Consider the following 25422-nt stretch of genomic DNA (forward strand, 5'->3'; position numbering starts at 1 on the left):
ACTCCATGTCAAATGATTCAGCTTCTACACACAGAGAAGACGTGGACCATGATTAACTGGAGACGTGTGGATTAGTCCCTACAGTTGTTTTTGACAACGACATCCAGGGAAGACCATAAATCATACGCAACACTGTCACTTTAAGCTAGTTAGCGTCCTCAATCTGCTCCGTGTCGTAAAGGATGAGCCTCACGGTTTCATACTTTTCATGGGAATAACACAAATATAAGAATAACAGTCCTAAAGAGTGAGGGGCTGCTGCGGGCTGCAGAACGGGACAATTTGATATGTTGCTAAATTTAGCTGTATGCTAGCTCTAAGCGCTTGATCTATAATAAAGGAGGAAGAATGGACAACATGGATTTGGAAAACAGAAGTTAAATCACAGGATATTCTGTCAAACTAGATGATTAGTGTCTGGCTAATGAGCTAATCCCAGGCTAACAGCTGAATTTTGAACTACCTTTGCAAGTCAGGCGCTAACAATAAATATGGTACAATTATTTGAGATAATAGGTTTAGCCCAGAGGTGAATTACACGGGGTTTTTTTCAATTAGAAGGTCTTCATTTATGAAAATCGCTCAAATACATGAAATGGACATTTAACCCCGCCCCAATTTGAAGGTTAAACCAATGAATTCTCGATGAGTGAGATTCAAAGAGATTTAACCCACAGCAGGTGGGATTAAATGTTTCAATTAGAAATCTCGCGTTCTGCAGGCTGCAGCCAGGCTAACTTGTTGAGATCAAACAAGCTAACAACAAGTTGTTGGGCAGGTGTGTGTGGGTGTGTGTGTGTGTGTGTGTGCGTGCGTGCGTGTGTGTGTGATGAGATTCATCTGTAGTTTAGTGAAAGGAAACACAACTTTATTAGCACTGCCCAACAAACAGTGCCACCGCCGCTACAGCTTACACTCTTCCACTTCATGCAAACAGGCTGCATGCTGTTAGCATGCTGTTAGCATGCTGTTAGCATGCAAACGGCAAAAGAAGTCTTGCGTTAGTGAAACAGAAGTAAATTAAGATGCAATTGTTCTAAAAGCAGCACACAGCTGTCAGCTGCACGGAGAAGTTAAAACATGCTGGTTAAGATTCATGCAGCTGCAACAAGAAAGGATCACATCCCATCGAGGCAATGAGATGCTCTGACGACACGAAGCAACAACTTCCATAAACAAATCTAAAATCTATTTGACTGATTAGACAGATTTCTGTCATATCAGTTCACATCTGAACACTTTGGTCCCTCATTATTTGAATTGTGGATCGGTGAGGCCTCCGGCGTTGATTCCAAGCCGATCCATGTTTGAAAGCTGACTTCACCGATGGAATCGTTTCATCAATTGTTAAGCGGGTGCAGCTGAATATTTCTTTATGATCAAGTCAGAAAATGCTTCAGCTGTCCGTCATGTTCAGACTTTAGAAAAGCTTTGACAGGGAAATGAAACAGAATTCAGGCTGAATATTTAAGAAGCAGACGTGACACATCTGAGCAGCGTCTACCTTCAACCCTCTGAGGATCAAACGCATGTGAAACCAATGCATAACCTATCCACTGTGCTGGGAAAGTCGTAAAGAAATTCTGAAATACCTGCATGCTGTCCAAGTGGTTCTGTATAAGCATAAAGACACACCCATTCAGTACAAAGAGATGTAGAAAGAAATAAAGCACAATTACTCATGGGATCAATCGTGCACATCTGGAAATCTGCTTTTGATTTATTCTCCAACTCTGTTCACATGTGGACTTAAAATGTCTCTTTATAAACATTCTAATAGTGTAAACCCAGGATTTCAGTTGTGAAACATGAAGCTGAGAAAGAGAAGACGAGCAGACGCTCACCTCTAACAGATGGACGGCACCTTCATGCTCCTTTTTAGCCTCAACCTGAGCCTGGGACACACAGGGCGAAGCGTTTCAGTTCACGTTCATTTAATTCCAGCTTTAAAATATCAGTGAAGCCTTCATTCATTGTTCCTCCAGCTGAAGGACGAAACTTACCAGCAGCTTCTTTTCTCTTCCAGGCAGGGATCTATTTGTTTTAGTCAATAACAGACTCCAGACTAGAAATAAAGCAGCGGTCCTTTCAGAGCCAAAGCTGATTATTACTAACGAAAAAGAACAACAACTAATACAGGAAGTCCTCAACCTACAAACATAACTGGTTCTGAGAGGTTGTTTGTAAGATCAATAGTTTGTAAGTCCTTATTTATTAAATTTCAATCTCTAATCTCCATCTGAGGTCATTTAAATGTCATTACTACTGTAAATATTAAAGTAATGTCATTACTACTCTAAATACTAAAGTAATGTCATTACTGCTCTAAATACTAAAGTAATGTCATTACTGCTCTAAATACTAAAGTAAGGTTATTACTGCTGTAAATGCTAAAGTAATGTCATTACTACTGTAAATACTAAAGTAATCTCATTACTACTCTAAATACTAAAGTAATGTCATTACTGCTGTAAATACTAAAGTAATGTCATTACTACTCTAAATACTAAAGTAAGGTCATTACTACTCTAAATACTAAAGTCATGTCATTACTGCTCTAAATACTAAAGTAATGTCATTACTGCTCTAAATACTAAAGTAATCTCATTACTACTCTAAATACTAAAGTAATGTCATTACCACTCTAAATACTAAAGTTCTTTTCCCTCAGACTGACCAGAAACAATTACAGGACATTAAAATAACACAGAATAAATAAAATCCAGGTTCAGGTCGTTTAGAGTTCAGTTTTTCTGATCATACGTCAGTTTAAAAAAATAAAAGTCAAGTTTAGGTCCTTTCTCTGGAGGCCTGACGCTCTGACAGGCTGACAGCCTCAACAAACAACAAGAGGGGGAGACGAGTGTCTACAGCGATGCTGCCTCCACGGGGGTTGTGCTAGAAAAGGGAAGCGTGTTTGTTCATAAGTTGAGGACTACCAGTAATTCTTAGCGATATGTTTGCAGCACAAACTTTAACGTTTAATTTGCAAAGTTTAATTTCAAGTTTGCAGCAACTTCCACTCTGTACATAGTTTAATTGACATTACATTATAATGTCTTAGAATCCTGTCCAAAGTCTAAATTAAAGGATCAACAGTGATGGAAACCTTCAGACGCTACAAGATCTGAAAACCACATGCTAGAGGAGATCATTCAGATCAACTCCAGCTTATCACGCCAAACACGGGCCGTCGAGCTAAAGTTCTGCTAGCTCCCCCCGCCTCAAGCTGGCAAACGGGGGCTAAACTAGTTTAAGACACCAGAGAAGAAGAATGTGCAAAGCTGCAGGCTGCTGCATTAGACCGGGTCTGGCTGCCGTACAAACGGAACGCGAGACATTCCTCTTATGGGAACTAAAAACATCTGTTGAGAAAAACAAACGTTCCGGATGAATCCATGGACTTTCATAAACCGATTTTTGTGGGCAATTAATTTGGGAGAATGCAGCGAGCCGCCAGCGTTTGAAGATAAGCAGTAATGAGCTTCTGCAAATGACCGACGAACGTCTGCCTGCAGGACGACTGAAGTGGGAGAGGCGACACTTTCTGTCACGCCATCAGAGATCCTAGCAGGAGCTGGGCTCGCGCTCCAGTTCACAGCGGAGGACCAGCCAGCGTCAGGGACGACACCGTGTGACCTCTGCTCAGACCAGGAGTGGGCCGGGTCTGGGTGCTTCATTGGAACTTCATGTATCACAACAAAAGCTGTTTGACCTTTGACCCAAGCAGGTCAGGTCTTGTTCCTTACCTTCTGAAGGAGGTCGATCTCCTGCTGCTTTGCATTGAGTACAGCCAAGGCCTGCTCATGCTCCAACTCTAGCTGCTGCCTCCGCTCCGCAGCCTCGCGCATATGCTGGCAGAGGGGGAGGGGGGGGGCACAGAGAGAGCTGCTGTTAGTGACGCCATCCGCAGGCCTCTGTTCCACTCAGGTGTTCACAAACAGAGGATGGGTAGCAAATAAGTGACCTTAAACCCCCCAGAACCACAGACATGAACTACGACACAGCAAACGTCACGAGGACGGCAAGACTGATCAGGTTTTACACAAAGGTGCTCAAAGGTGAGGATTTACTGTGAGAGGGAATCCTCGTCCCAGCCTCGCCCCTCAGCCCCACCCCTCAGCCCCACCCCTCAGCCACACTTCTCCATATAGGGCGGTGTCCCGTTTCTTTAGTGGATGGAGGGGTAGTGGATGAGTGAATAAAAGAGTGGATTCTCTCCTCCACGTCTGTATGAGTCACTCTTGACGCTTGTGGAGATGCTTGCCTCGGTCACATGACCACCTTCTTAAAGGGGCCGCTCCGGCCGCTAACACAGAATACATTAGCGCTAAACTGAAAGTCCCAAACTAGCAGAACCAACAAGAAAGAAACGATGTGACGTTACGAGGACGCTGCTAATAAAGTTGATACGAACTGGATTCACCTTTATTATTAGATTTAGAATAAAAACAGTGTAATGTTAAAGGGGTGAGCAAACGCATCGCGCTCGTTTGTCTGCGGCAAAGAAGAAGCCAACTGAACGCCATCCTCTTAATCGATCAGGGCTTCAGTGTGATGCATTCACGTCGCTGCTCTCCTCATTCACACCTGCTCTGATGGTTCGATCTGCATCTGGACGCCTTATCAGCGGAAGAAATGAGCCCATCTCGCCTCTGAGCTCACACCTCATCTGTTATCCTCATTAAGATGGAATCTCTTCCTCCTAAGCTGAACTGGAGTAATTCAGCCACGTTAAAAAGATCACGTGTTGAGAGGAGTTTAATGGATTGTCAGGGGCAATCTTTTCAATGCAGTCTGAATGTAAACATGAGGCGTTTTATTTTGAAGGACAGCGTCGCTCCCCTTTTCTTTCAATTTTCACGCAGCTCTGATGAAAAAAAAAAAGTTTTCTTGCTTTCATGGCACAGAACAGACGTTTAATCAGTAGATGTGTTTATTTTTATCGCTCTCCCTACACTCTATTGAACACATACATGATGTTATCTGCAGACGCGCTGCGTGGGGACGTGGTGTCCACCTACCAGCCAGATGAACCTACCGATGTGGTCAGAACACTGCATCAACAAGCAGAGCTGGTGACGCAAATATGAAGAATCAGCGTCATCTGCTCTGATTAAGGAGATAATTTCTGGAGCTGCACAGTTTAACATTTACCAGACAGACGGAGAGGCATAAAAACAACCCAAACTCAAGTGTTAGTCACCCCCAAACAGCTGAGACGGTTTAGAAACGTCCAGAGGCCTCAAATCCTGAAGAGACGTGAACAAATCCACCCATTTAAACAAAACAGCTCATTAATTATTGTTACAAAATACCTGCAAAACAACTCATTCATTCATTCATTCATTTTCCAACCCGCTTAATCCGCTAACGCAGGTCGCGGGGTAGCCAGTGCCTATCCTGGCAGTCTCAGGGCGTGAGGCGGGGGACACTCCGGGCACGACGCCAGTGTACCGCGGAGCCACATACAAACAAACATACATTCACACACACACTCACTCCTATGGTCAATTTGGGACCGGCCAATTAACCTGAAGCGCATGCTTTTGGAGGTGGGAGGAAGCCGGAGAACCCGGAGAGAACCCACGCAGACACGGGGAGAGCATGCGAACTCTGCACAGAGCAGGACTCGAACCCGGGTCCGCCGTGTTGTGAGGCAGCAGCGCTAACCACTGCGCCACCGTGCCGCCCTCTGCAAAACAACTGACCCTGAAAACCAATCAGAGACAACCCCCCCCCCTCATTGTGAAACCAAACTGTTGGCCCCGCTTCATGCACACACTCATTCCACAGTGACGTGGTGACGCATCCAGGTGAACATTCAGGTGATGTCTACTCTAGAGGGCAGGTGAACAGGGAGCTTTACTGTCTCACAGATCCTGGTCAGGCCTCCAACACGACGCTGGAAGGCAACACACGTCAGGACATTAGAAGAACAGCTGGACCCCAGCAGGAAGGAGGACCGTGGGGGGGGGGCGGGGGTTTGGGCCCCTGGGAAACACTTAAATACGGGTCCCAGGATGGACCAGGCGACGGCGTCCTCACCTTGAGCACCTGCTCTAGGTTCTCCAGTTTGTCTTGGAGCTGGTTCCTCTCCCACAGGGCTAAATCTCTCTCCTGCGTCACAGCACCAAGCGTCTCTTTGAGCCGGGCATACTCCGACTTCACCTGAGCAGAACAAGAACCAGAAGCAGAGACGCAGTCAGACGGAGAGAGGGCCACATCATCAGCACGAGGGCTGTCCTCAAAGGGCCACATGTAACTTATATATGGAACTAAATGGAACTCAATGTATTGTGAAATAAAGATAACTACTCCTTAATGTTAAATCACTGAATTTGTTACTTATTCAAGTTACAAACATTACAGTTGCAAAGAAAAAATTTACACTTGTCAGGTTATTAAACCCACAGAACTCCATCAATCATGGATCAAACTATCCAAGAGAATAAAGCAAAATAACATCAGACACAAGTAAAGACATTAAATTTGATCAAAAAGTTTTTGTCAGAGTCAAAATGGGCTGAATTATTGCATTGTGGGAAATGTAGTTTTGGTCAAAGCACACTTTTGACCTATTTTCTTTTAGACACTGACTTTTTATGATGCGGCAGGCCACATAAAATGATCTGGCGGGCCATATTTGGCCCCCGGGCCTTGAGTTTGACACATGTGGCCCAAACGGTCACATTTACAGACGGTGATGACAAGGAAGACGCAGAAAATGGATGGATTTTGAGTAAATTGAATTTACTTTGCTCAGATGCAAAGTCCCAACCTGATTTTTGTTGGACAGACGAGGTGAAAGGTAACCGTGTAGCTACCTTGTGAATAAACAACGCTCAGTTTACAGACGTCTCATCACAAACACACTGTGAGGCTTTTGTTTACTCAATAAACAAAGTCAACGCCATCATCTGCAGGTCGGCGGTGGGTTTAGGCGTCGGTGCAGCCAGAAAAGATGCATCTGCAGTCGCTCAAAACCGAGCACCAGCCAGACATGACAACAGATAACTGCATCATTGATCCAGCCGCTCACAACAGGAGGAGATGATCTGCAAACTGGATGCATTCCAGTTCTTATGGACCAACCGTACTGACTGTACGTGTAGAGTAGAACCTCGAGATACCAGCTGCTCCTCATGAGATACGAGTCGTCGATCTGTCCATGTTTTTGTTTGACATAAGAGTGAAATCCAAGATGGAGCCGTGCTTCAGGACTCTACGGTTAGTTTGAGTATTAATACAACATCAGTGAGACCGGATCTCGTTCTTTACCACGTGTTGGCGGATGGATACGACATCAGTGAGACCGGATCTCGTTCTTGTTGGTGGAGTAAAGACGTAGCTCTTCTGTTCTCGTGACTTTTGCTTTTCTTTTCATTCTTTATCATTGTTTGTCTAACTCAACTGGTATCTCCAGCTTCTACTGCATTATAATCTGAGGGACTACTTCACATGCTTTTCCGCATCAGCATCGCTTCATCCCGTGGCTCACCCCCACAACGAGGTCCATAATGCATCTGTCTGGATGTCGACCTGTCAGCAGATCCAGCCGTGATGAATCAGGACCTGCATTATGCGACAGCGTCTATTCCCACAGACACGCTGCTCCGTTACGTAACAGCCAGTGTTTTCCAATCAGCTTCTTTAAAGGCCCGTAATGGCCAGTGAAACGGGGGCTCCTGCAGCTGTAATTTGGTGAAGCCCCCCTCCTCCGAGCAGCCATGAATGACTAACGACTCCTGGAGGAGGGAGGTTCCACCAGCATCAGCAAAGCAAAACGCAAACAGAAGTGGGGAAGCCGCCTCTGGAGGAGGAACCACGAACGCCGTCGCCGGTCCGTTCGATCGTTCAGGTTTGTTCATATCAGCGAGGGCTCATATCCGTCCTGCCCCGGGGAGCGTGGGCTCATATCCGTTGGCGTGATAACGCTGGGGGGTAGCTGCTCCAGGAGACACCCCACTCCTGATAAGACATCAATAACCAGCATCCCACTCATGCCCACCCGACAGCGGCTACCTGCCAATCAGGATATTGCCTTCGCAGCACGTAGACGCGCCTGGTGCTCTTTGTTAGCTCATCTGCTTTGACTTTGCATTATTAGCTCTGAAAGCCTACAAGGTCTTAGTGCTCAAAAGAAGGTGAGGGTGTTTTAATGGAATTGGAGGCTCATTGCCTTCTGTTATACGCTGGAAAATAAGAGAAACAGCTTCATCTCTCCTGCATCCCAGGGCAGTTTAAGCTGCTTGTTTATAGCGTGACCCAGAAAGCCTTCAGACTGATGGATGTGGAGCCTGCGAAGGAGCAGGACTCCTCGTTAGCAGCTCCAGGGCTGCTTTCTGGAAGCTGCTACTGGAAGTGTGCTAACACGCTTACAGCGGCTGCACAGCCAAAAATAAAAATTCATTAATTCCTCATTTTGATACCAGCGAAACATTTCTGGAGCTTCACATTACACTAGGATTGCAGCATCTTCCTTTATATGCCTGAAGAAGATGAGTTCTGAGATCCTGCACAGATTTAAAATATGATATTTACTTTCGTGTTGCCTTTAGGCATCTGTGCACACGCTTGTGTTTACCTGCTATCAAGTAGTGAGAGAAGAGGGGGGCAAAGAAGAGCCTTTGTTAGCTTTAATGTCAGATTTCCAGCTATCTAATCGACGGTTCTCTTCTAACGCCACCTTCCTCAGACGGGTGGTGCTGAGACTCTACAGGAAAGATTTCAGCTGAGAAAGAAAAAACATCTTTATACGTCTTGGAATGTGTTTGATTTCTGCTGTTTTTCACTTCTAAAACTTGTCTTCAGGCGTTCAGGAGAACACATGCTTAGCATGCATACCTGTTTTAGCAGGTAGGCATGCTAACACTTGAGGCTGATGCTAGTCTTGCAATGATCTACATATGCAGTAAATTCCTGACATTATGTTTAAATCCACTCCAGACCCTTGATCCTCTTTGAACAGGCTGTGACGGTTCATCCTGGTGAGACGTTACGTCTGCCATCATAAATAAACCGAAGGTTCCAGGTGTGAACGGAGCAGCAGACACGTGAACAGATCTCTTACCTTCTCATACTCGGACGCCTTGTGGCTGTTGTTGAACAAGTGGAGGTTCAAGTGCTTGTTCTCCTGGAGGAAATCTTGAAGCTCATTCTCCTGGACAGAAAGAAACCAGTCGTTAGCATGAGGTTAGCTGAGCGCTACTAGCAGCAGTCCATGCATTATTCAGCTGAGGTGCAGAGGAGGTCTTCTAGTAGCTTCTGCTATTTTAACCACGGCAGTAGAATAATAAAGCTCTGCTAAACGGATCTAAAAACAAACCACAGATATTGTGTTGAGCTGAGAGTAGAAACAAACCTTCAACAGTCACGAGACGCAGTCTACAGAGCCGCATGTGGAGCTGTCAGATGTGCTGTTGATGTGTTAGCGTGTTGGGAGCTGACAATCCTACCGGCTCATGTATGATGCATTTACAGTAAATAGGGTGTTTGTCGTTGGGTGGAGACGGCGCTCCTGCCTCTGATGCCTCATGATTCAGTCATGAGGGATGTTTCCAACGCAGACATGAGCAAACATGAAGAACTGAAACGACTGAGTGTTTTTCAGGGATTCGACGATACAAACGCTGATTTTCCGGTTGTGAGCGGGGTTTGGTTGTTATTTAAATACGCAGGAGACGACTTGTAAACAAAAACATGGAACGCGTCTGATGCACGACGGGATGCCGCTTATGCGTTCATTTCTGTTGGGTCCATAAAGGAACTGACGTCCGACCTGTATAAATTCTGTCCAGTCGGTTTGGGATGCTTCCTGCGCAGCTCAAGATTGCGTCAGCATTACGATTCATGATCATCGATCCTCGGGTTCCCAGCCAATCCGATCCGGCTGAGCCTCCAGGTGTTTGTTCAGAAGGACGAACGCTTAGAAAAGAACAATGGACTTGAATTTAAGCCAGTTGTTGAGGGAAGCGTTTCCTCTTTCTGCAATGTGTGTGTGTGTGTGTGTGTGTGTGTGTGTGTGTGTGTTGCAAACCAAACTGTCTTGAACACAATCAGCTGTGCCTTTGTCGAAGCGTTTACGCTTTAACCAGATCAGCTGACGTCATAATCTCTCGGCAAAACAGGTTTCTGTGGCGACAGCAGGGATGGGGAGGATTCCACGGCCCACAGGAGTTGCTTCAGCTGAGGGGGGTGAAGTCAGGCTCTCCTGCCCCACAGGGGGGGGGTTACAGAAAGAAAGGATCAAAATTTTGATTGGCTGTTTCTGGCTGATCCATCTCCCAGGTGATCCTGAGTCTATTAGATCTCAACTGGATGCAGAGAAGATCCACATCCTCAGCGATGGAAACACCTCTAGCATCTCGCTTTTGACTAGCGTTGTTAGCTGTTAGCGTGGGCGGAGCCTCCAAATCAATCGGGCCGTGATGGATGCTGAGCTGACCTCGCCGCCGCCGCCGCCTCGGACTTGTTGCTCCATCCTGACACGAATTCGGGGTGAGGCTGGCACGGCAGCGGATGCAATCATCGCCATGGTAACAGGCTTTAAGTGCTAGCGGAGGAACAGTCTTGTGACGGGCTGTAAGGAAAGCGCAGGTGACAGATGGCTGCGCTAGTGTTTGCTGTCATTCACACACCGAGTGTTTGCACACACACACGACAAGCTGCCCTCTGAGGAGGCATCTCTAGCAGACCTGCTGAGACCGACCCGACTGCGTTCCCAAATATTCTCTCGTTCAGACGAGAAGCTGTAAGCGCTGCAAGCAGGAGGTGGGAAGCAGAGGTCAGCCGCCAAAGCCGGAGCCACATCACTGTCGGTGCTCCACCCCCTCTCCGTGTCGGCGTCGCTCTGCATGCCATGTCTGCACGGCGTTCGGGGACGCTGTGTCCTCTGGGTAGCTCCAACAGGCCGACAATAGACGGGGAGGGAAGTGTTGCTGTGGGCGGCGAGGAAGAGGAAGGCAGCAGAGGAAGCAGGGCTAATGGAGCGATTATTTGGGGCAGGGAGCAACACACAAAGACGGCTCATCTAAAGAAGGGGGCCCCCGGGCACGAGGGGCAGAATTCAAGCAGCAGTGGTATTTAAATTACCGCTGAATCTCTCCGGCTCATGCGTTTGACAAGGAACATATTCCTCCAGGCCTTCAGGATGACTCCCATCCACAGGTTAGTATCATCTATCATTTATTTAGGACCAAACTCAATGCAGCAGCTTTTATACGGTTATATAAAACCTCGAACCGCAGACCGGGGGCCTACGAGCGTCAACACCCACATGTCAAAAGTACAGCTCCACAGACGTCTCTCTGAGACCACCTGAGGTGTCCTCCTCCAGTTTAACACAGCGTGACGTGATTGGTCGACATGGGATTGTAACGGAAAAGGAACACTACAGCATGTTTGTATGATAAAAAAGGTCCTTTGGAGTGACGTCGTTCTCGATTGGTTGGTTTTCAAGGAAATACACGGAAAAAGAAAAATCAGGTTTACGTCATTTTACTCCACAAATACTGGAATCAACTAGTAAACCGTTAAAAGCACATAATATCATGTTACTGTAAAATAAATCAAAATAAAACTTATATTATCATATTAATAGCCCGCAGCAACCCCCCATGACCCACAAGGAGGAAGAAGCAGCTGAAGATGAGACGAAGATATTTTTTATGTGCTATATTAAATAATTATTTATTTATTTGTCAGCTTATAATAGATTCATACTAACTAAATATTACTAAAATATATTTATTAATAAACTTCGTTACAGAGCGTCTCCTGGAACCGATTACCGACGTAAGCCCAGGTTTACTGGTATTGGTTTACACCACCTTACGTTCTATCCCTTTATCAGAATCCACAGGGTTGGGATCCCATCCCGCCTCCAGGACCAGCGTGGGATTAATTCACAGCTTTAGTTGTGTTTATCCGTCTCAGCAAGTTTCCTTCCCGTCCTTTTGTTCATTTTCTTGGATTTCCTCCATAGCGGAGAGACATTTCTGGGGCGCGGTGAGGAAACGTCCTTCAAACGGCAGCAGAGAACAAACAAAATCCCAACTTGTGATGAAAGTTCTGACCTTTAACCCCGGTAACGACTCCCAACACGCGACCGTGGTATGATTTCTGCCATAAATCTCTCATTTCAAAATTTATTGGTGACGCCAAACGAAACCCGCAGATTCCACGAGTTGACGAGTTAAAGTTAACGGCTCCCAGTTTTCATTCTCAGCCACCAACGGCAGCGAAGAGAGCGATCATCACAGCCGACCGACACCCGTTCTCTCAGGGGACGTTTGTGTGTGATGGTAGCAGACGAGGCTCTCAGGTACAAATCAATTCCAGCCTCCGTCCTCTCGCTCGGAGGCCAGGTTGTATTTTCGGAGCACTTACCAAAGTCTGACATGTTTGATTCTTCTTCTTCACCTCTGCCTCGAGTGCTTCACACTCCTTCCTCCTGGTGCTGATCTCCGTCTCCTGGGGAGAGAGGGAGGAGAGGAATGCTGCTTCAGTTTGTCAGGAGGACAGGCTTCCTCCCTGAAATTACGCCGGGAGAGAGGGGGCGTCATTATTCAGCAGTTTTTAGAGGAGTTTGTCTCCTTCTTGAAAACAGACAGAAGGTTGAAATGTTGGAGCTGCAGAAATACGATGAAACGGATCGAATGACAACCTGTTAGAAACACATTCGGCAACTATACTTGGAACTTACTGAGGCTAAAAGCCTGCAGCTGAGTTGAACTATTTGTTATAGGTGCAATGAATGTGGAGATTGTTTTAGAAATCCGTTTTTTATTTATTTTTATTCAAGATAAAATATAATTTGATAAAAATCTTTTGGTGTGAAACTAACCGGGACAAATGAGCTACGTCTTTACTCCACCGAAGAAGGTGATCCGGTCTCAATGATGTCGTATCCATCCACCAACACGTGGTAAAGAACAAGATCTGGTCTCACTGAGGTTGTATCCATCCTGGTGTCCTGAAACACACTACGGTATTTAATCCTGTCTTCAGGACGTTTCCCACGTTGTCTAGTTCTGGGACGGATACACATGCTAACATGCTAACATCCGCTCAGTGAAACAGGATCACTGGTGGTCCAGCTCTGACAGATGAGGGGTCAAAGATTTAATCAGCTTCTTGCCTGGGGTGAGAGAACTGGAATGGGTCACAGCTTGTTCTTCTTCTCCCCCTTCGTCCTCCTCTCTGACCTCACTGCTCACTGGCTTACTAAATATCCCCGACGCTGGCGGGTCAAGAGGGGAGCCATCTGATGCAGCGAAGAGGAAATGTCTTCCATTTGAAGGGGTTTGGTGTTTCTGCGATGAAGAGCACATTCATGCATTCCCTCGTGGAGCGTGTTACGTGTAGCGTGTGCCGTGGGCTTCTGGTTGCTCCGCTGGTGCTTATTTTAGTCTTGCTCAGGGACAGTGATGCCATGCTACCAGAGAGTGTGTGTGTGTGTGTGTGTGTGTGTGTGTGTGTTTGCATCAGTAATACAAACTGACACAGAAAAACCGGTTTAATTCTATATGCTAATCCAGCTTCACTTCACTCCCATCCCCAGCGGAGATGCTCCTCCTGCACTGACAGCAGTGAGATGGTATGGTTAGTGCTAGCAGGTTAATAAAAAAGCACTAATTACCTTTGCACTAAATTATTCTCGCTTTGTACAGAAGTACCTTGAGATACAAGTTATTTTAGATATGAGTCACTCTGCCCTTATTTCTGGTCGACATACGAGTGAAAATCGGAGGTAAGAGTTGTACTTCAGGAAACTACAGCGTGTTGGCGGATGGATACGACATCAGTGAGACCGGATCTCGTTCTTTACCACGTGTTGGCGGATGGATACAACATCAGTGAGACCGGATCTCGTTCTTTACCACGTGTTGGCGGATGGATACAACATCAGTGAGACCGGATCTCGTTCTTTACCACGTGTTGGCGGACGGATACGACATCAGTGAGACCGGATCTCGTTCTCGTTGGTGGAGTACGGACGTAGCTCGTGTGTTCTCATGTTTTTGTGTTTCTTTTCATTCTTTTTCATTGTTTACGTAGCTTATATATAATTAATTAAACACAGATAAAGTTTGCATGTCTATGGTTGATAAAAATATGTTTTTTTAAAATAATTTTGGGGGTTTGGGGCTTTTTAATAACGCTGGAACGGATTAAAATGGTTTACTTATTTTAATGGAGAAGTGTTAACGTTAAACAGAACAGATTCAACTCGTACCTTGACGTTTTTTCTGGATCCTTCTGAATACTTTCTGGGATAAATCTGAATAAAAAGCAAACCTGAAAAGATCAAGTTTTGTTTATATAGCACTTAATTGTGGCAACAGACATTTCACAGCGCACCTCAATTTGCCTACATGTGCACGAAATGATGAAATGTATTCCTCCGCAGACAGCCTACAATGGCATCCCATGTGGGCTGGTGTCTAATGTGTGCACCGTCAGAACCAGACGGCTGCAACACACACACCATACACACACACACACACACACACACGCGGCTCTCAGGATTCCTGAGGCCCATTTGTGTGGAGCGTGTTCACCGGTGTTCAATTAAAACCCCTGTGATAACAGATTCCGTGGCTGCGGTGTGAGTAACGATCTCCTGTATAAGTGAAGAGGCGTTTACCGCGCTGCTGATGAAGACGGATGAGGAAGAGCGTCGCCTCCGGCTGGAGTTAGCATTCCCGCCTCAGTGGCTCTAATGTAAATGCATCCGGTGCGACCTACACGTCTGTTCCACGCAGCAGGAACGTTGCGTGTTTTAAGCATTCGAGCTCAAATAGACGCTTTATCTTATCTGGAAACACGGAAATGGAGTTTCATCAATGATCTGATTGACAGGAATCTAAAACCCAAATCCGAGGGGGCGTCGGCCTGCTGGAGAGCCCTGGACCAATCCCAATCCCAGGTCTTAACTCCACCCCTCCTCGTCCCCGTTAGGTTTATTGAGGGGGAACACAACGATACAGGGGGGCAGAAAAACCTGCCACCTTCCTGGATCTACCTGAGGATGTTCCACCAACCTCCGTCACACCAGATTTTATTCTGCGATGACCAACAATGACGGAAAACATACACCATACGTTTCCATGGAAACCAGGATAATAAAATCAGCAGAAAGTGAAGCATATGTGTAATTACAGCGCTTTCAAACCAAAGAAAACAAGAAAAGCAGTCCATGAGAGACGCGACCCCCCCTCTCCCCGCAGGGAAGGGGGTTCAGTTCCATCCCAGTTCACAAGCACCGGGGGAGAACGCCCACGTCTGCCAGGCTGAAAGAGCCCCCCCCCACCCAACACACACCAGCCACCCTGGAGAAAGTCCTGCAAATACAAATGTCCTCCTCCTCAACCTCCACCTCCTCTTTCTCTTCCTCCTCCTCTTTCCCCTCCACCTCCTTCACTTCCTCTTCCTCCTCCTCCTCACACAGACTGAACTACATCCTCTGATATCGGGGTACGAGCAGTGGAAACTAGAAAAACGAACGAAACTACTCTGTCGACAGTCGGAGCTTCGGCTCCGGCCACATCTACAAACGTAAACGGACCTTAAATCCTGGCGTTCCCACTGATCCCAGTCTGCTCTACTGGTTCTAACCCTGACAGAACTCCATCAGGCAGAACTCTGTGGGCGTCTTGTGAGCAGGGAGCCTCAGCTGGGAGCCGTGAACGTTGTTCAGCACCATGGAGAGCTCTCTGGGGACAGCGGCGGCGTCATGTGATCCAGGTTGGCTCCAGCTATTTCTGTTGCTGCCGACTCTCCGCTGCGAGTTCAGCAGCGTCCGGATGAAACGAGGCTCACGTCCTCCACAGCTTCCTCTGCAGCGACTGGTGAACACGAGGCTTCCCCATCCTGTCGCCAGCAACGGCTCTTCTGATCTTCAGTCGCTGTAGGAAGCCCTTTATTCCACACCTCACTTCATATCTTTCATCCCTGCTTATGTTGAATATTCATGAGGTGTAATGATGAGTAATAATCCCACCAATGGGTTTGCAGAAAAAGGGTTTTCCGTCAGGAAGCAATTCTGTGAAATTCCACAGTGTTAAAATGGGGACTTGTTTTAAAATGTAAGAGTATATAAAATGATTCCACACATCTCAGCAGGTGTGATCCCATTCTGAAGAAGCCACAGTGATTTTAGATTTAGATTTAAGCTTCAAAAAGGATGTGCTTCAAGTCTTTATGAATCAATCTGTACGGACTTATTTTATTTCTTCTTCGTTCACTTAGCAAAACGCTGCTAATGTTCACCTCCAGATTTAGAAAAGCGTCGCTGCTGTTCGCTGCAGAAATCAAAGCATAAATGTGTTGGAACGAGGGAGACACACGAGGTCTGGAGGTTTCTGACACGCCGAGGAATCGTTTACTAATATGTTTTTGCGAAGTAAATTTATTCCTTAGGAATTGCCGGATTTAAAGCGTTACATATTGCGGTGCTTCTGTGCAATCCCTTTGAAAGAGTAGCAAATTTGCGCGAGCTGCTCCTTTAAGGCGTCTGGAGGAATGCCTGTACACACTCGAAGAGAGAATTCCTCCTCTGTTGATAAAGAAGCGGCTCCGTTTAGCACCAGACACCGATATTTATTCCAGCGCAGCGTCTGAGTTCAAATCATTTGAAATGGCAGAGTAAGTTACATAACTCCTGCAGCTTAGGTCTGTGCACACAGCCTCAGATGCTTGCATTCCACTAATACTGTACTCCTCTGCTGCCCGCATGCATGCACAGCAACACGCATGCTGATTGCTGAATCACAGATTTACAGAAAAAAAAAAACAACAACACGTGCAACTCCCCGAGGTCAACACGTACCTTCATCCTCACACACAGAGCAGAATGCATGATGGAGATCAAACGCAGGACTGAGGTGAGATGAGAAAACGGTGAGATCGTGACGGATAGCGAGGCTAGAGATGAATGCAAATGAAAAAGAAGGAAGGAGAATGACATGAGAAACGGGATGGCGGCGGGATTTACCGTCTAAGCTCCTCGGTGCTGCAGCATTCCGTCCTGTGTATCGGCGAGGCTTCCTGTTTCAGGCATATTAAACATCACGCAGCACCGCAAAGAGCAGTCGTCTGGATTCCACTTTTTCTCCTGATTATTCCTCCTCGTCATGAGCAGCGGCACGCGGCTCAATCAGAAACGAATCGGCCACGATCGGTGGGTCTGACCGGCTTCAACGCACTACTACTGACCAGCACAGAGGAGAGGATGAATGAATGAAGCAAAAGGAAGTCATCACAGAGGAATGGGAAGAGGATTCTGCTGCCATCGCACGCCTCTGTGATGAAAGGAGAGATAAAAGAGGAGTGGAAGGAAAAGGAAGCTCCAGAAAAACTGTTTTTGTGCTGCAATTTGAAAGAGGCGGCTCGGCGAGTAACGAGACGATGTCAGACGAGACTTTTAACTTAATGTGAATAAACAGTGACTCACGGAGTCACATCAGGCTCCGACAGATTAAGGGAGCTGTGCAGCGTTCTCAAATCTCTCCGTTGTGATGCTGCGTGAGAATAAACGGGTCTGATTTTCACGTTTTGGCAGCTGAAACCATTGCGCTGACAAAAGGTCCGTCGAGAACATCTGATGATTACTGCTGCAACCAAGCAAACGCTGGCAGCCCACCGCCGCCGCTGCCCACTCATGCCGAGGCTTACTCATCTCCAGCTGCACCCACAAACATAATTACAGGCCCAACTCTGAATCCAACTGCTTTAATTACATGCAAAACTTCTATATCATGTGCTTCCATCCGTTCAATGTAAAGGTCACGTTCAGTGTTTCTGCCATGTGGACTTGATGTAAACGAATTAAGTGAAATAAATTTAAATTAAACTATTTGCAGACGGAAATGCATACATGGATAAACCCATTGATAAATCTGTCTGGGCTTGCACTAGGAGGTAGTATGACTAAGCCACGGTGGCTCAGTGTAAAAGAATCGAGCAAGCCACAAAAAGCCACACTCTGTGTCCAATACAGACATTTTTAGAAAATGGGGTTGTTTTCCTGCATTCTGGTGCATTCTGAGGGCAAAATCTTCTTTTCAGTTTACCTACAAAAATACACTAAAGTCAACAGTTCAAGCTGAACTATTTTTATTTCTGTCCTACTTTATGCAGGTATGAACGTGAGATTCAACAATTGAAAACTTGCATTCACTATGTGAAGATACAGTCATACAAAATATTACTCAATGTTTACTAGTAAATTTTACTGGTTATTCCTGCCGGTCATAGGGATCAAAAGTCTAAGACAAGTATTGATAATATCTTTCATTGACCTTCTGATCGGTCTGTCACCACTCCTCCCCCCTCTCAGCATTCACCATTTGTTCATTAATGAGGATTTTAACACATACTCAACTATTAAACACTGGATTATTTTGATCGATCGTCCTCGCCTTGTCTTACACCAATTCGCGGGTTCAGCTTGTAAAAAAACAATATTTTTGTTTTTCATTGGACGAGAGGAGGTCATGACCCGAGTGCATATTAAATGATCGGGAGCGTTCAGGTCACTTCGGCTATTTCCGTCGGCTGCGGAAATAGCGCCGCTCGCTAGCGGAAATAGTGAGTGCCACTAGCGAAAAAGTTGTAAGTTTTAGCCTTTTTTCCGTAAAAATAAGAACACCACTGTGGCTACACAGTCTAAAAACCTTGTAGCCAATCTGGAATTTACTTCGCCTATGGCGGAGTGGCAAATGGCTAGCGCAAGCCCAGTCTGTTATTACATATAGATCTGTAACCTTTTAGACCAATCTGTTGTTACACATTTAGATCTGTAACCTTATAGATTAATCTGTTTTTACACATTTAGATCTGTAACCTTATAGATTAATCTGTTATTACACATTTAGATCTGTAACCTTATAGATTAATCTGTTATTACACATTTAGATCTGTAACCTTATAGATTAATCTGTTTTTACACATTTAGATCTGTAACCTTATAGATTAATCTGTTATTACACATTTAGCTCTGTAATAATATAGATTGATCAGTTAATACACATGTAGATCTATAATCCTATAGATTAATCTTTTATTACATATAAAGATCTGTAGTCTTATAGCTCTATTATTACATACATAGATCTATAACCTCATAGATAAATCTGTTATTACATATACAAATCTATAACCTTATAGATACCTGTTAATATGCATATAGATTTGTAATCATTTAAATTGATCTGTTATTACACATAGATAACAGAATAAAAGCACTTTGTTCCCAGGGTTCGTCGTACAGACGAGTCATGGGTTTTTGACACAGACAGGAAACTGATGCCGGCGGCTGTTTTACCACCTCGGGTCTGCTAAAGCGTGGTGAAGCACTGATGTGAAGGAGCTGAAGTACCCAGACGGCCGCTGTGAACACACCACGCCGTCTCAGGCTCGGTCTAATTAGAGCGGCCGTGCAGGTAGATGATGGACGGCTCCCTGAGGGGCGTGGACAGAGCTCGACACTCAGGAGGGGGTGTCAGCATTAGAACCCGAGCAGACAGGAACAAATGAACCCTGAATCAAGAGCCGCTGAAACCACACGCAGGACGTCAAGGTGCTCGTGGGCGGCGGCAAAGACATGAACAACAGCGGAGGCCTCCGGTTGGTCTGTTACAGATACAGGTGAACCTCGGCTAACACTGTTAACTGGTTCCAGGAGAAGCGACCTTGGTCGAATGAACTCCAGACTAAACTGTAGGTAACCACTCAGTTCTGCACTGAACTTTATTAATGAATGCATTTTAATAATATTTGGTTAATACGACTCTATTTTAAGCTGACAATTACATTTTTATATTTTTAGATTGTACAAAAAGCGACTGTCGTCTTCAGCTGCTTCTTCCTCATTGTGGGTAACGGGGATTGGTATGGGCTAATAATACAATATTATATGTTTTTTTTTCTGATTTATTTTACAATAACATGATATTATGTGCTTTTAACGGTTTACTGGTGATTTTATGGCTCCAGTACTTGTGGCAGACAGACGTAAAGGGGAGGAAAATGACGTCAACTTGATTTTTATTTTCCCATGTGTAATTGAGAACGATGTAACTCCAACCGACGTAATCAGAGGTCCTGCCCGGGGTTTCTTCCTCAATGAGGTAGCTTTTCCCCGCTGCTGTCGCTTATGCTTACTGTAAATACATTTATTTTTACTCTGTTCACTTTTAGTTAGTCTTGAGCCCTCTTGAACCCTTCACATTGATGTCAATGATACATCATGTTTTCCAGCGTACACAGTTCTACGTCAGAGGGTGTTCGGTCTGTAGTAGACTCATATTCAGCTAAGAAGTCATTAGAATAAACCCTCGCTCTCTCCGCCTACAGCCCACACGTCTGAGCCCCTCCCTCCCTCGGGCGCCAACGGGGACCAGAATCTCAGAAACCCGCCGCGATCAAATTAATTCACATCCAACAAGGCTGCATGTTTGTCTGCACACTTTGGCCCCGGCCAGATAAGCTGATTATGACACAAAATATTACATGCTGTCCTATTTGTTCTGATCCAGTGTTATCCCCGCATCCCTGGTGATGCAAAATCAGCCACCTATGAAATGTCAAGGTATACTAACACAGATAATTATGAGGTAAAACCAAATGGTGTAGCCTCTCGACACACAGGACTGTTTAGCGTTAGCCGTGAGGACCGCGTCCCATTAGTTTACACACCTGTAATTTCTAGAGTGATTGAGAGACGTGGGAGCTCGGAGACTCTCTCCACCCACCGGATGACCAGCTGTGCTCTCTGGTGTCAGACAGCCATTACAGCTCGGCGTCAACGCCGCCGTGATTCATAGCAGCGACTCTGGAAGAGTGAAGGCGCTCAGATTGGGCTGATGGATGTGAAGCATCAATCGCAGGGACTCCCACCGTCCTGATGTTTGCCACGTAGCGTTGTGGGCGCGGCGGCGGCGACGGCGAGCTAATGAACATTCTCCCAACTGGCTTCTACGGCGACAGCCTCCCTGATACGGTCGAGACAGAACATAGAGAACATCCTGACTCTGGGAGTCCGTCGTCCATCACCTGCCAGGCGGGTCCTGATGCCCCCCCCCCCCACTCCAGCTGAAAGGAATGAACTCTCAGGCTACTCTTCGCCGCTGGCTGCTAATTCAAGCATCTTCCTGTCAAACGCAGCGAACAGCCCGGGCCGTTATGGGGCGAAGCAGCTGTCACTGGCTGAGGTGGCTCGTCTCCCACTTTGATCCCGAGCCAGAGCCACGACACGCTGCTCCATCCTGCAGGGTGGAGCTGTACCGGATGCGGGGAACATCGCCGCTCCACTCATTAGGCACATTTCAACAGCTGCTCACCAATTAGTTCCCCCAGAGTATAAAACCTATCATGAGTACACCTCACGTCCTTACAAAGATGAAGCGCCTTAATGCTAGTGAAGACGGATTGGTGAAAGAGTGATGAGGATGGAGCTACCAGGACAGAGAGAAGGAAGAAGACCACACAAAAGGTGGATGGATGTAGTGATGAAGACATGAGGACAGCTGGTGTTAAGAGAGGAGGATGGAGATGAAGGTGGTTTGTGTCTCAGTGTGGGGGGGTCGTCTGCTTGAAAGTCGGCGGGTGAGTGTTTGTGGATTAACGATCAGACGGTGTCAGACTCGGCCAAACCAGACAGACTCTGATGTGAGGAGCTTCCATCTCACGGCGTGGGTGTAGAGACGCTGCGTCCAGTAATGGGGGACAGCTGGGACCCAGGAGGGGATAAAGAGCGACGCTCTGCCCCCACAGGAGGCTGGAGCCTTCACAGCACAGACCAAGGCCCGTCCCTCCCATCTGGGGGACGCCGGCTCACCCTCATTGCTTTAAATGAGTGGATTCTCTCCTCCACATCTGTCTATGAGTCACTCCTGACGCTTGCGGAGATGCTTGCCTCGGTCACATGACTAACATCTTAAAGTGGCCGCTCCGGCCGCTAACTCAGAATACATTAGCGCTAAACTGAAACTCCCAAGCTAGCAGAACCCACAAACAAACGTTGGTGTGACGTGACGAGAACGCTGCTAATAAAGTTAATACAAACTGGATTCACCTTTATTATTATATATATAGAATAAAACAGTTTTATGCTGGTCAGATTGTTTTATTTTGTTTTGTATTTTGTTTTGTATTTTGTATTGTTTTATTTATTTATTTAGTTAGTTGGATTTATCCGCCACACCTTAAAAGACCGTCCTGAGAATATATCTGACGTTAAACCGGTTTGTAGAGAAAAAAATTCAAAGCCTCTCGTTTTTACAGCACAGAGCTTTTCATAACTTCAGCATCATGAAAGAGTACGACCAATCTGAAGCTAATCTTGTTGTGGGCCTGCAGCTCTGCAGAAGTACATCAACAGACCTTTTGGGGGAAACGGTGATCTGGAGCTCACAGAAACTCGAGATCATCACAGGTGACATTTTTGTCAAACTAAATAGAAGTCAAGATGAATATGACGCCAGTCCTGTGAGGCCAACAGCGTGACGGTAAGTGAGTCAGTGCGGGTGTGAGTCCCATATTAGCATATAAACAACAGCCTAGTGAAGACGGATGCTGCTGCACGATGCTGAATTTGTCAATATGTTCGCTGATCCTCATCGAGGAATCAGAGTCGGGCTGTCAGGACTGATTCCTGCAGACAGCGGAGAGGATAAACAGCAGAGAAACAGAACGCCGGCCTGTCAGTCAACGCTCTGCCCCAGCTGGAGCATCCACCACAAACAAGAACACCGGGGTATTACCTGAGGTATACAGTACACCCTCGTTCCTCGCAGTCAATGCGTTCCTGGAACCACATGCAAATAACGAATTCCGCGATAGAGCGACAATTTATCTTATTATTTACGGTAATTTAAACGTTTATGACCCTTCCCATATTGACATTAAACCCCCTTCTAGCTGTATTACCTTTTTCCACACTCTTCATCGACTGTTTAAAGCACTTTTGTGTCTCACAGAAGTCTGAGACTGACAGAACGCAGCATACTTCCGGATGCCGTCAGCCAATAGGCTGCTTGCGATGTGACAAAGTTTGCGTATGTCAAAGACTTCAAAGCATCTTGTGATCAAGAACAGACAAAAAAATGGCAGGGAATGAGTTAACAAGCCCCCCCCACATCCTATTTTCACCCCAGTCGCCTCAGCGTCTAGTACACACGAGCACATTGATGCTGACATGATGAACTGTGCAGTGTATTCGACGGGTCCGGGGTGGGACGAGACACAGACAGGTCGGTTATGGTGATGCATGGCCACAATAATTCCATTTCCTGCCACCAAAGGTGAGGACATCACCTGAGGCTACCTGAGGGAGGACCAGTGCGACCCGTCCTCCATGATGGACCAATAAGTCTCTTCAAGGCAGGACAGTCACATCTAAACTGCTCCTCGCTGAATTGGGACCTGGTCAAGAGTACAGCTTCTAAAAAACTAACGTGGAACTCAACCAAATGGATTCTGGTGTTGACTTCCTGTGTTTGGATGGTTTGATGATACAGAACCAGGTGCTTCAGAACTGAAGAGGGGAATAAAAAAACGTGTGAGTGAAGCTGTCAATTTAACTCCTCGTTTAATTAAAACTCTTACTGACTCCACATGTCTGAGGCTCATCTACCTCCTCACAGGAGTCTCATCTTAATGGGGAGGTGCAGCTAGCGCCAGACGACAAAGCCGACACCCTGAATGGAACACAATGTGCTTTTAATTTGAGGAACATCATTCGCCTGTAATTTCTTTCCTCGTGTTCCCAGGTTATAATGTCTTTTATGCAGACGATGATTTAGTTTGTGTTTACCACGACTCCAAGGGATCATTTTACATGTTTTTTGAAGTAAGCTTATTCCTTATCTTGTGAGAATGTAAAACTACATGGCGCATTACCGACAGCTAAAGCCAGAGTAGCATGACGGCTAGCTTCAAGAAGCAGCTAACGCTCCAGCTGTTTGATTCCGTGTGATTCTGACCACGAATTAAAAAGCAACTTAAATGTTTCTTTACCATCTCATGACATCATAAATGTTTCTTGTTATTAACAATGCAGAATACGGTCCTATGTGGTGCTACAACCAGCAGTCTATCAGCTTTAGCATAAAGACACAGGGAGAGAATTAGCCTGGATCTGCAAACAAACACTATTAATGTGTCAGATGCTGGTAGAGCAGGAGAGTCTTTGTGCTTAGCTAAGATCAGCTTTTTTGATCTTGTGGATTCACGTGTTGTGGCATCTTCTGACTGGAAAACACTTCCTCCAAGATTAGAAAGTGTGCAAAGACAATGGGTAGGTCCCACGTCCGGTGGCGTATCGATACTCCGTCAAACCTCCCTGGACCTCTGTGACACCATATCAATGGATGGTTCACACTTCAGACAGTTCAAGGTCCAGTTGTTCTGAAAACACAACCCTGGACTTATTAGGATGAGGAGGAGCACACAGGAAGCCTGCTGACAACAGAAAATCATCATGTCTTCTTCAGCTGGCCCCCACTGACCCGCCTTCACACTCCAGTACACCAACAAAACGGCGCTGCAGGCAGCGGTCCACGCCGTCCACGCCGCCACCTTAAGTGGAGACGGCAGGACTTTGGAGCGCAAGAGAATCTTTGGGTTTACTTTCTCTTTTTTAAAGTTAGTCCTCATCATTTTTAGCGTATTTAGTCACATTATCCTGTTTTAAGTCTGGTGTCAGTCAACTTTGTGTCTGGACGGGCTGGTCTGATTTTATTTTTAACGTCGTTCGACGTCATGTTATTATTGTTTCAGTCGATCAGTGGATTCCGATTCTGATCAGCTGGATCTGATATAACCCAGACTCTGAGGACAGCGACCCTGAGGAACCTTCAGAGGAACCGGCTACTAGATGGTTCTGTCCAGCCATTTTGGACTACCGGGGCCACCTGATTTTCCTGACTCCACCCAGCCAGGACATAGCTGTCCATCCTACTACACCCACACATGCTCCGCCTCTATATCGTATATATATTCTTCACCAATATTACACGCTAAGAGGGGCCGGGACCAAACGGAGACAGAGATGAAGTGATTTGGTGCTGGATGCCATTCTTGCCCGGTGGCCCTACGGCGGATACACAGCATTGCGTAATGGGTCTGCATGCAGTGTGAAGCACATGCATCTGAAGAGACCACTCAAGCCTCGTGGGGAAGGGGAATTGTTCCAGCAGCATATACACACACAGGATGAGACAGCCATGTTTTGACACGGTGCTAAAAATAGCACATTCTTAGCAGCAAAAAGCAGCGTGCCAGTCAAATCCGGAGTGGCGCGAGGAAGGAGAGACTTAACGTTTCCTCCAAAGAACCGCCCTGATAACTGAGCTGGGGGGTAAATAAGAGGAGAGCAACCTGTTGCGGGCCGATCCATCTGAAACAGCTGACCCG

At 46.2% G+C, this 25422-nt stretch overlaps 1 protein-coding gene across 4 annotated transcripts in view; it reads right to left on the minus strand.

Annotated features, from left to right (window-relative positions):
• The window catches only part of rimbp2b (RIMS binding protein 2b), a 64496-nt gene that overhangs the window by 21951 nt on the left and 17123 nt on the right, over positions 1-25422 (minus strand). For 3 of the 4 annotated variants that reach the window (XM_068310254.1, XM_068310251.1, XM_068310253.1), the window contains exons 2-8: positions 16835-16929; positions 12391-12474; positions 9074-9163; positions 6049-6171; positions 3750-3854; positions 1845-1895; positions 1593-1613 (exon numbers count right to left, since the gene is read on the minus strand). In XM_068310254.1, coding sequence (XP_068166355.1) covers positions 1593-1613; positions 1845-1895; positions 3750-3854; positions 6049-6171; positions 9074-9163; positions 12391-12474; positions 16835-16864 — 504 coding nt within the window. In that variant the 5' untranslated portion in view covers positions 16865-16929. The remainder of the gene's footprint in view (positions 1-1592; positions 1614-1844; positions 1896-3749; positions 3855-6048; positions 6172-9073; positions 9164-12390; positions 12475-16834; positions 16930-25422) is intronic. The other variant, XM_068310252.1, reaches the window with a different exon arrangement.

This window comes from Antennarius striatus, chromosome 3, assembly GCF_040054535.1.
Source record: "Antennarius striatus isolate MH-2024 chromosome 3, ASM4005453v1, whole genome shotgun sequence".
Classification (NCBI taxonomy): Eukaryota; Metazoa; Chordata; class Actinopteri; order Lophiiformes; family Antennariidae; genus Antennarius; species Antennarius striatus.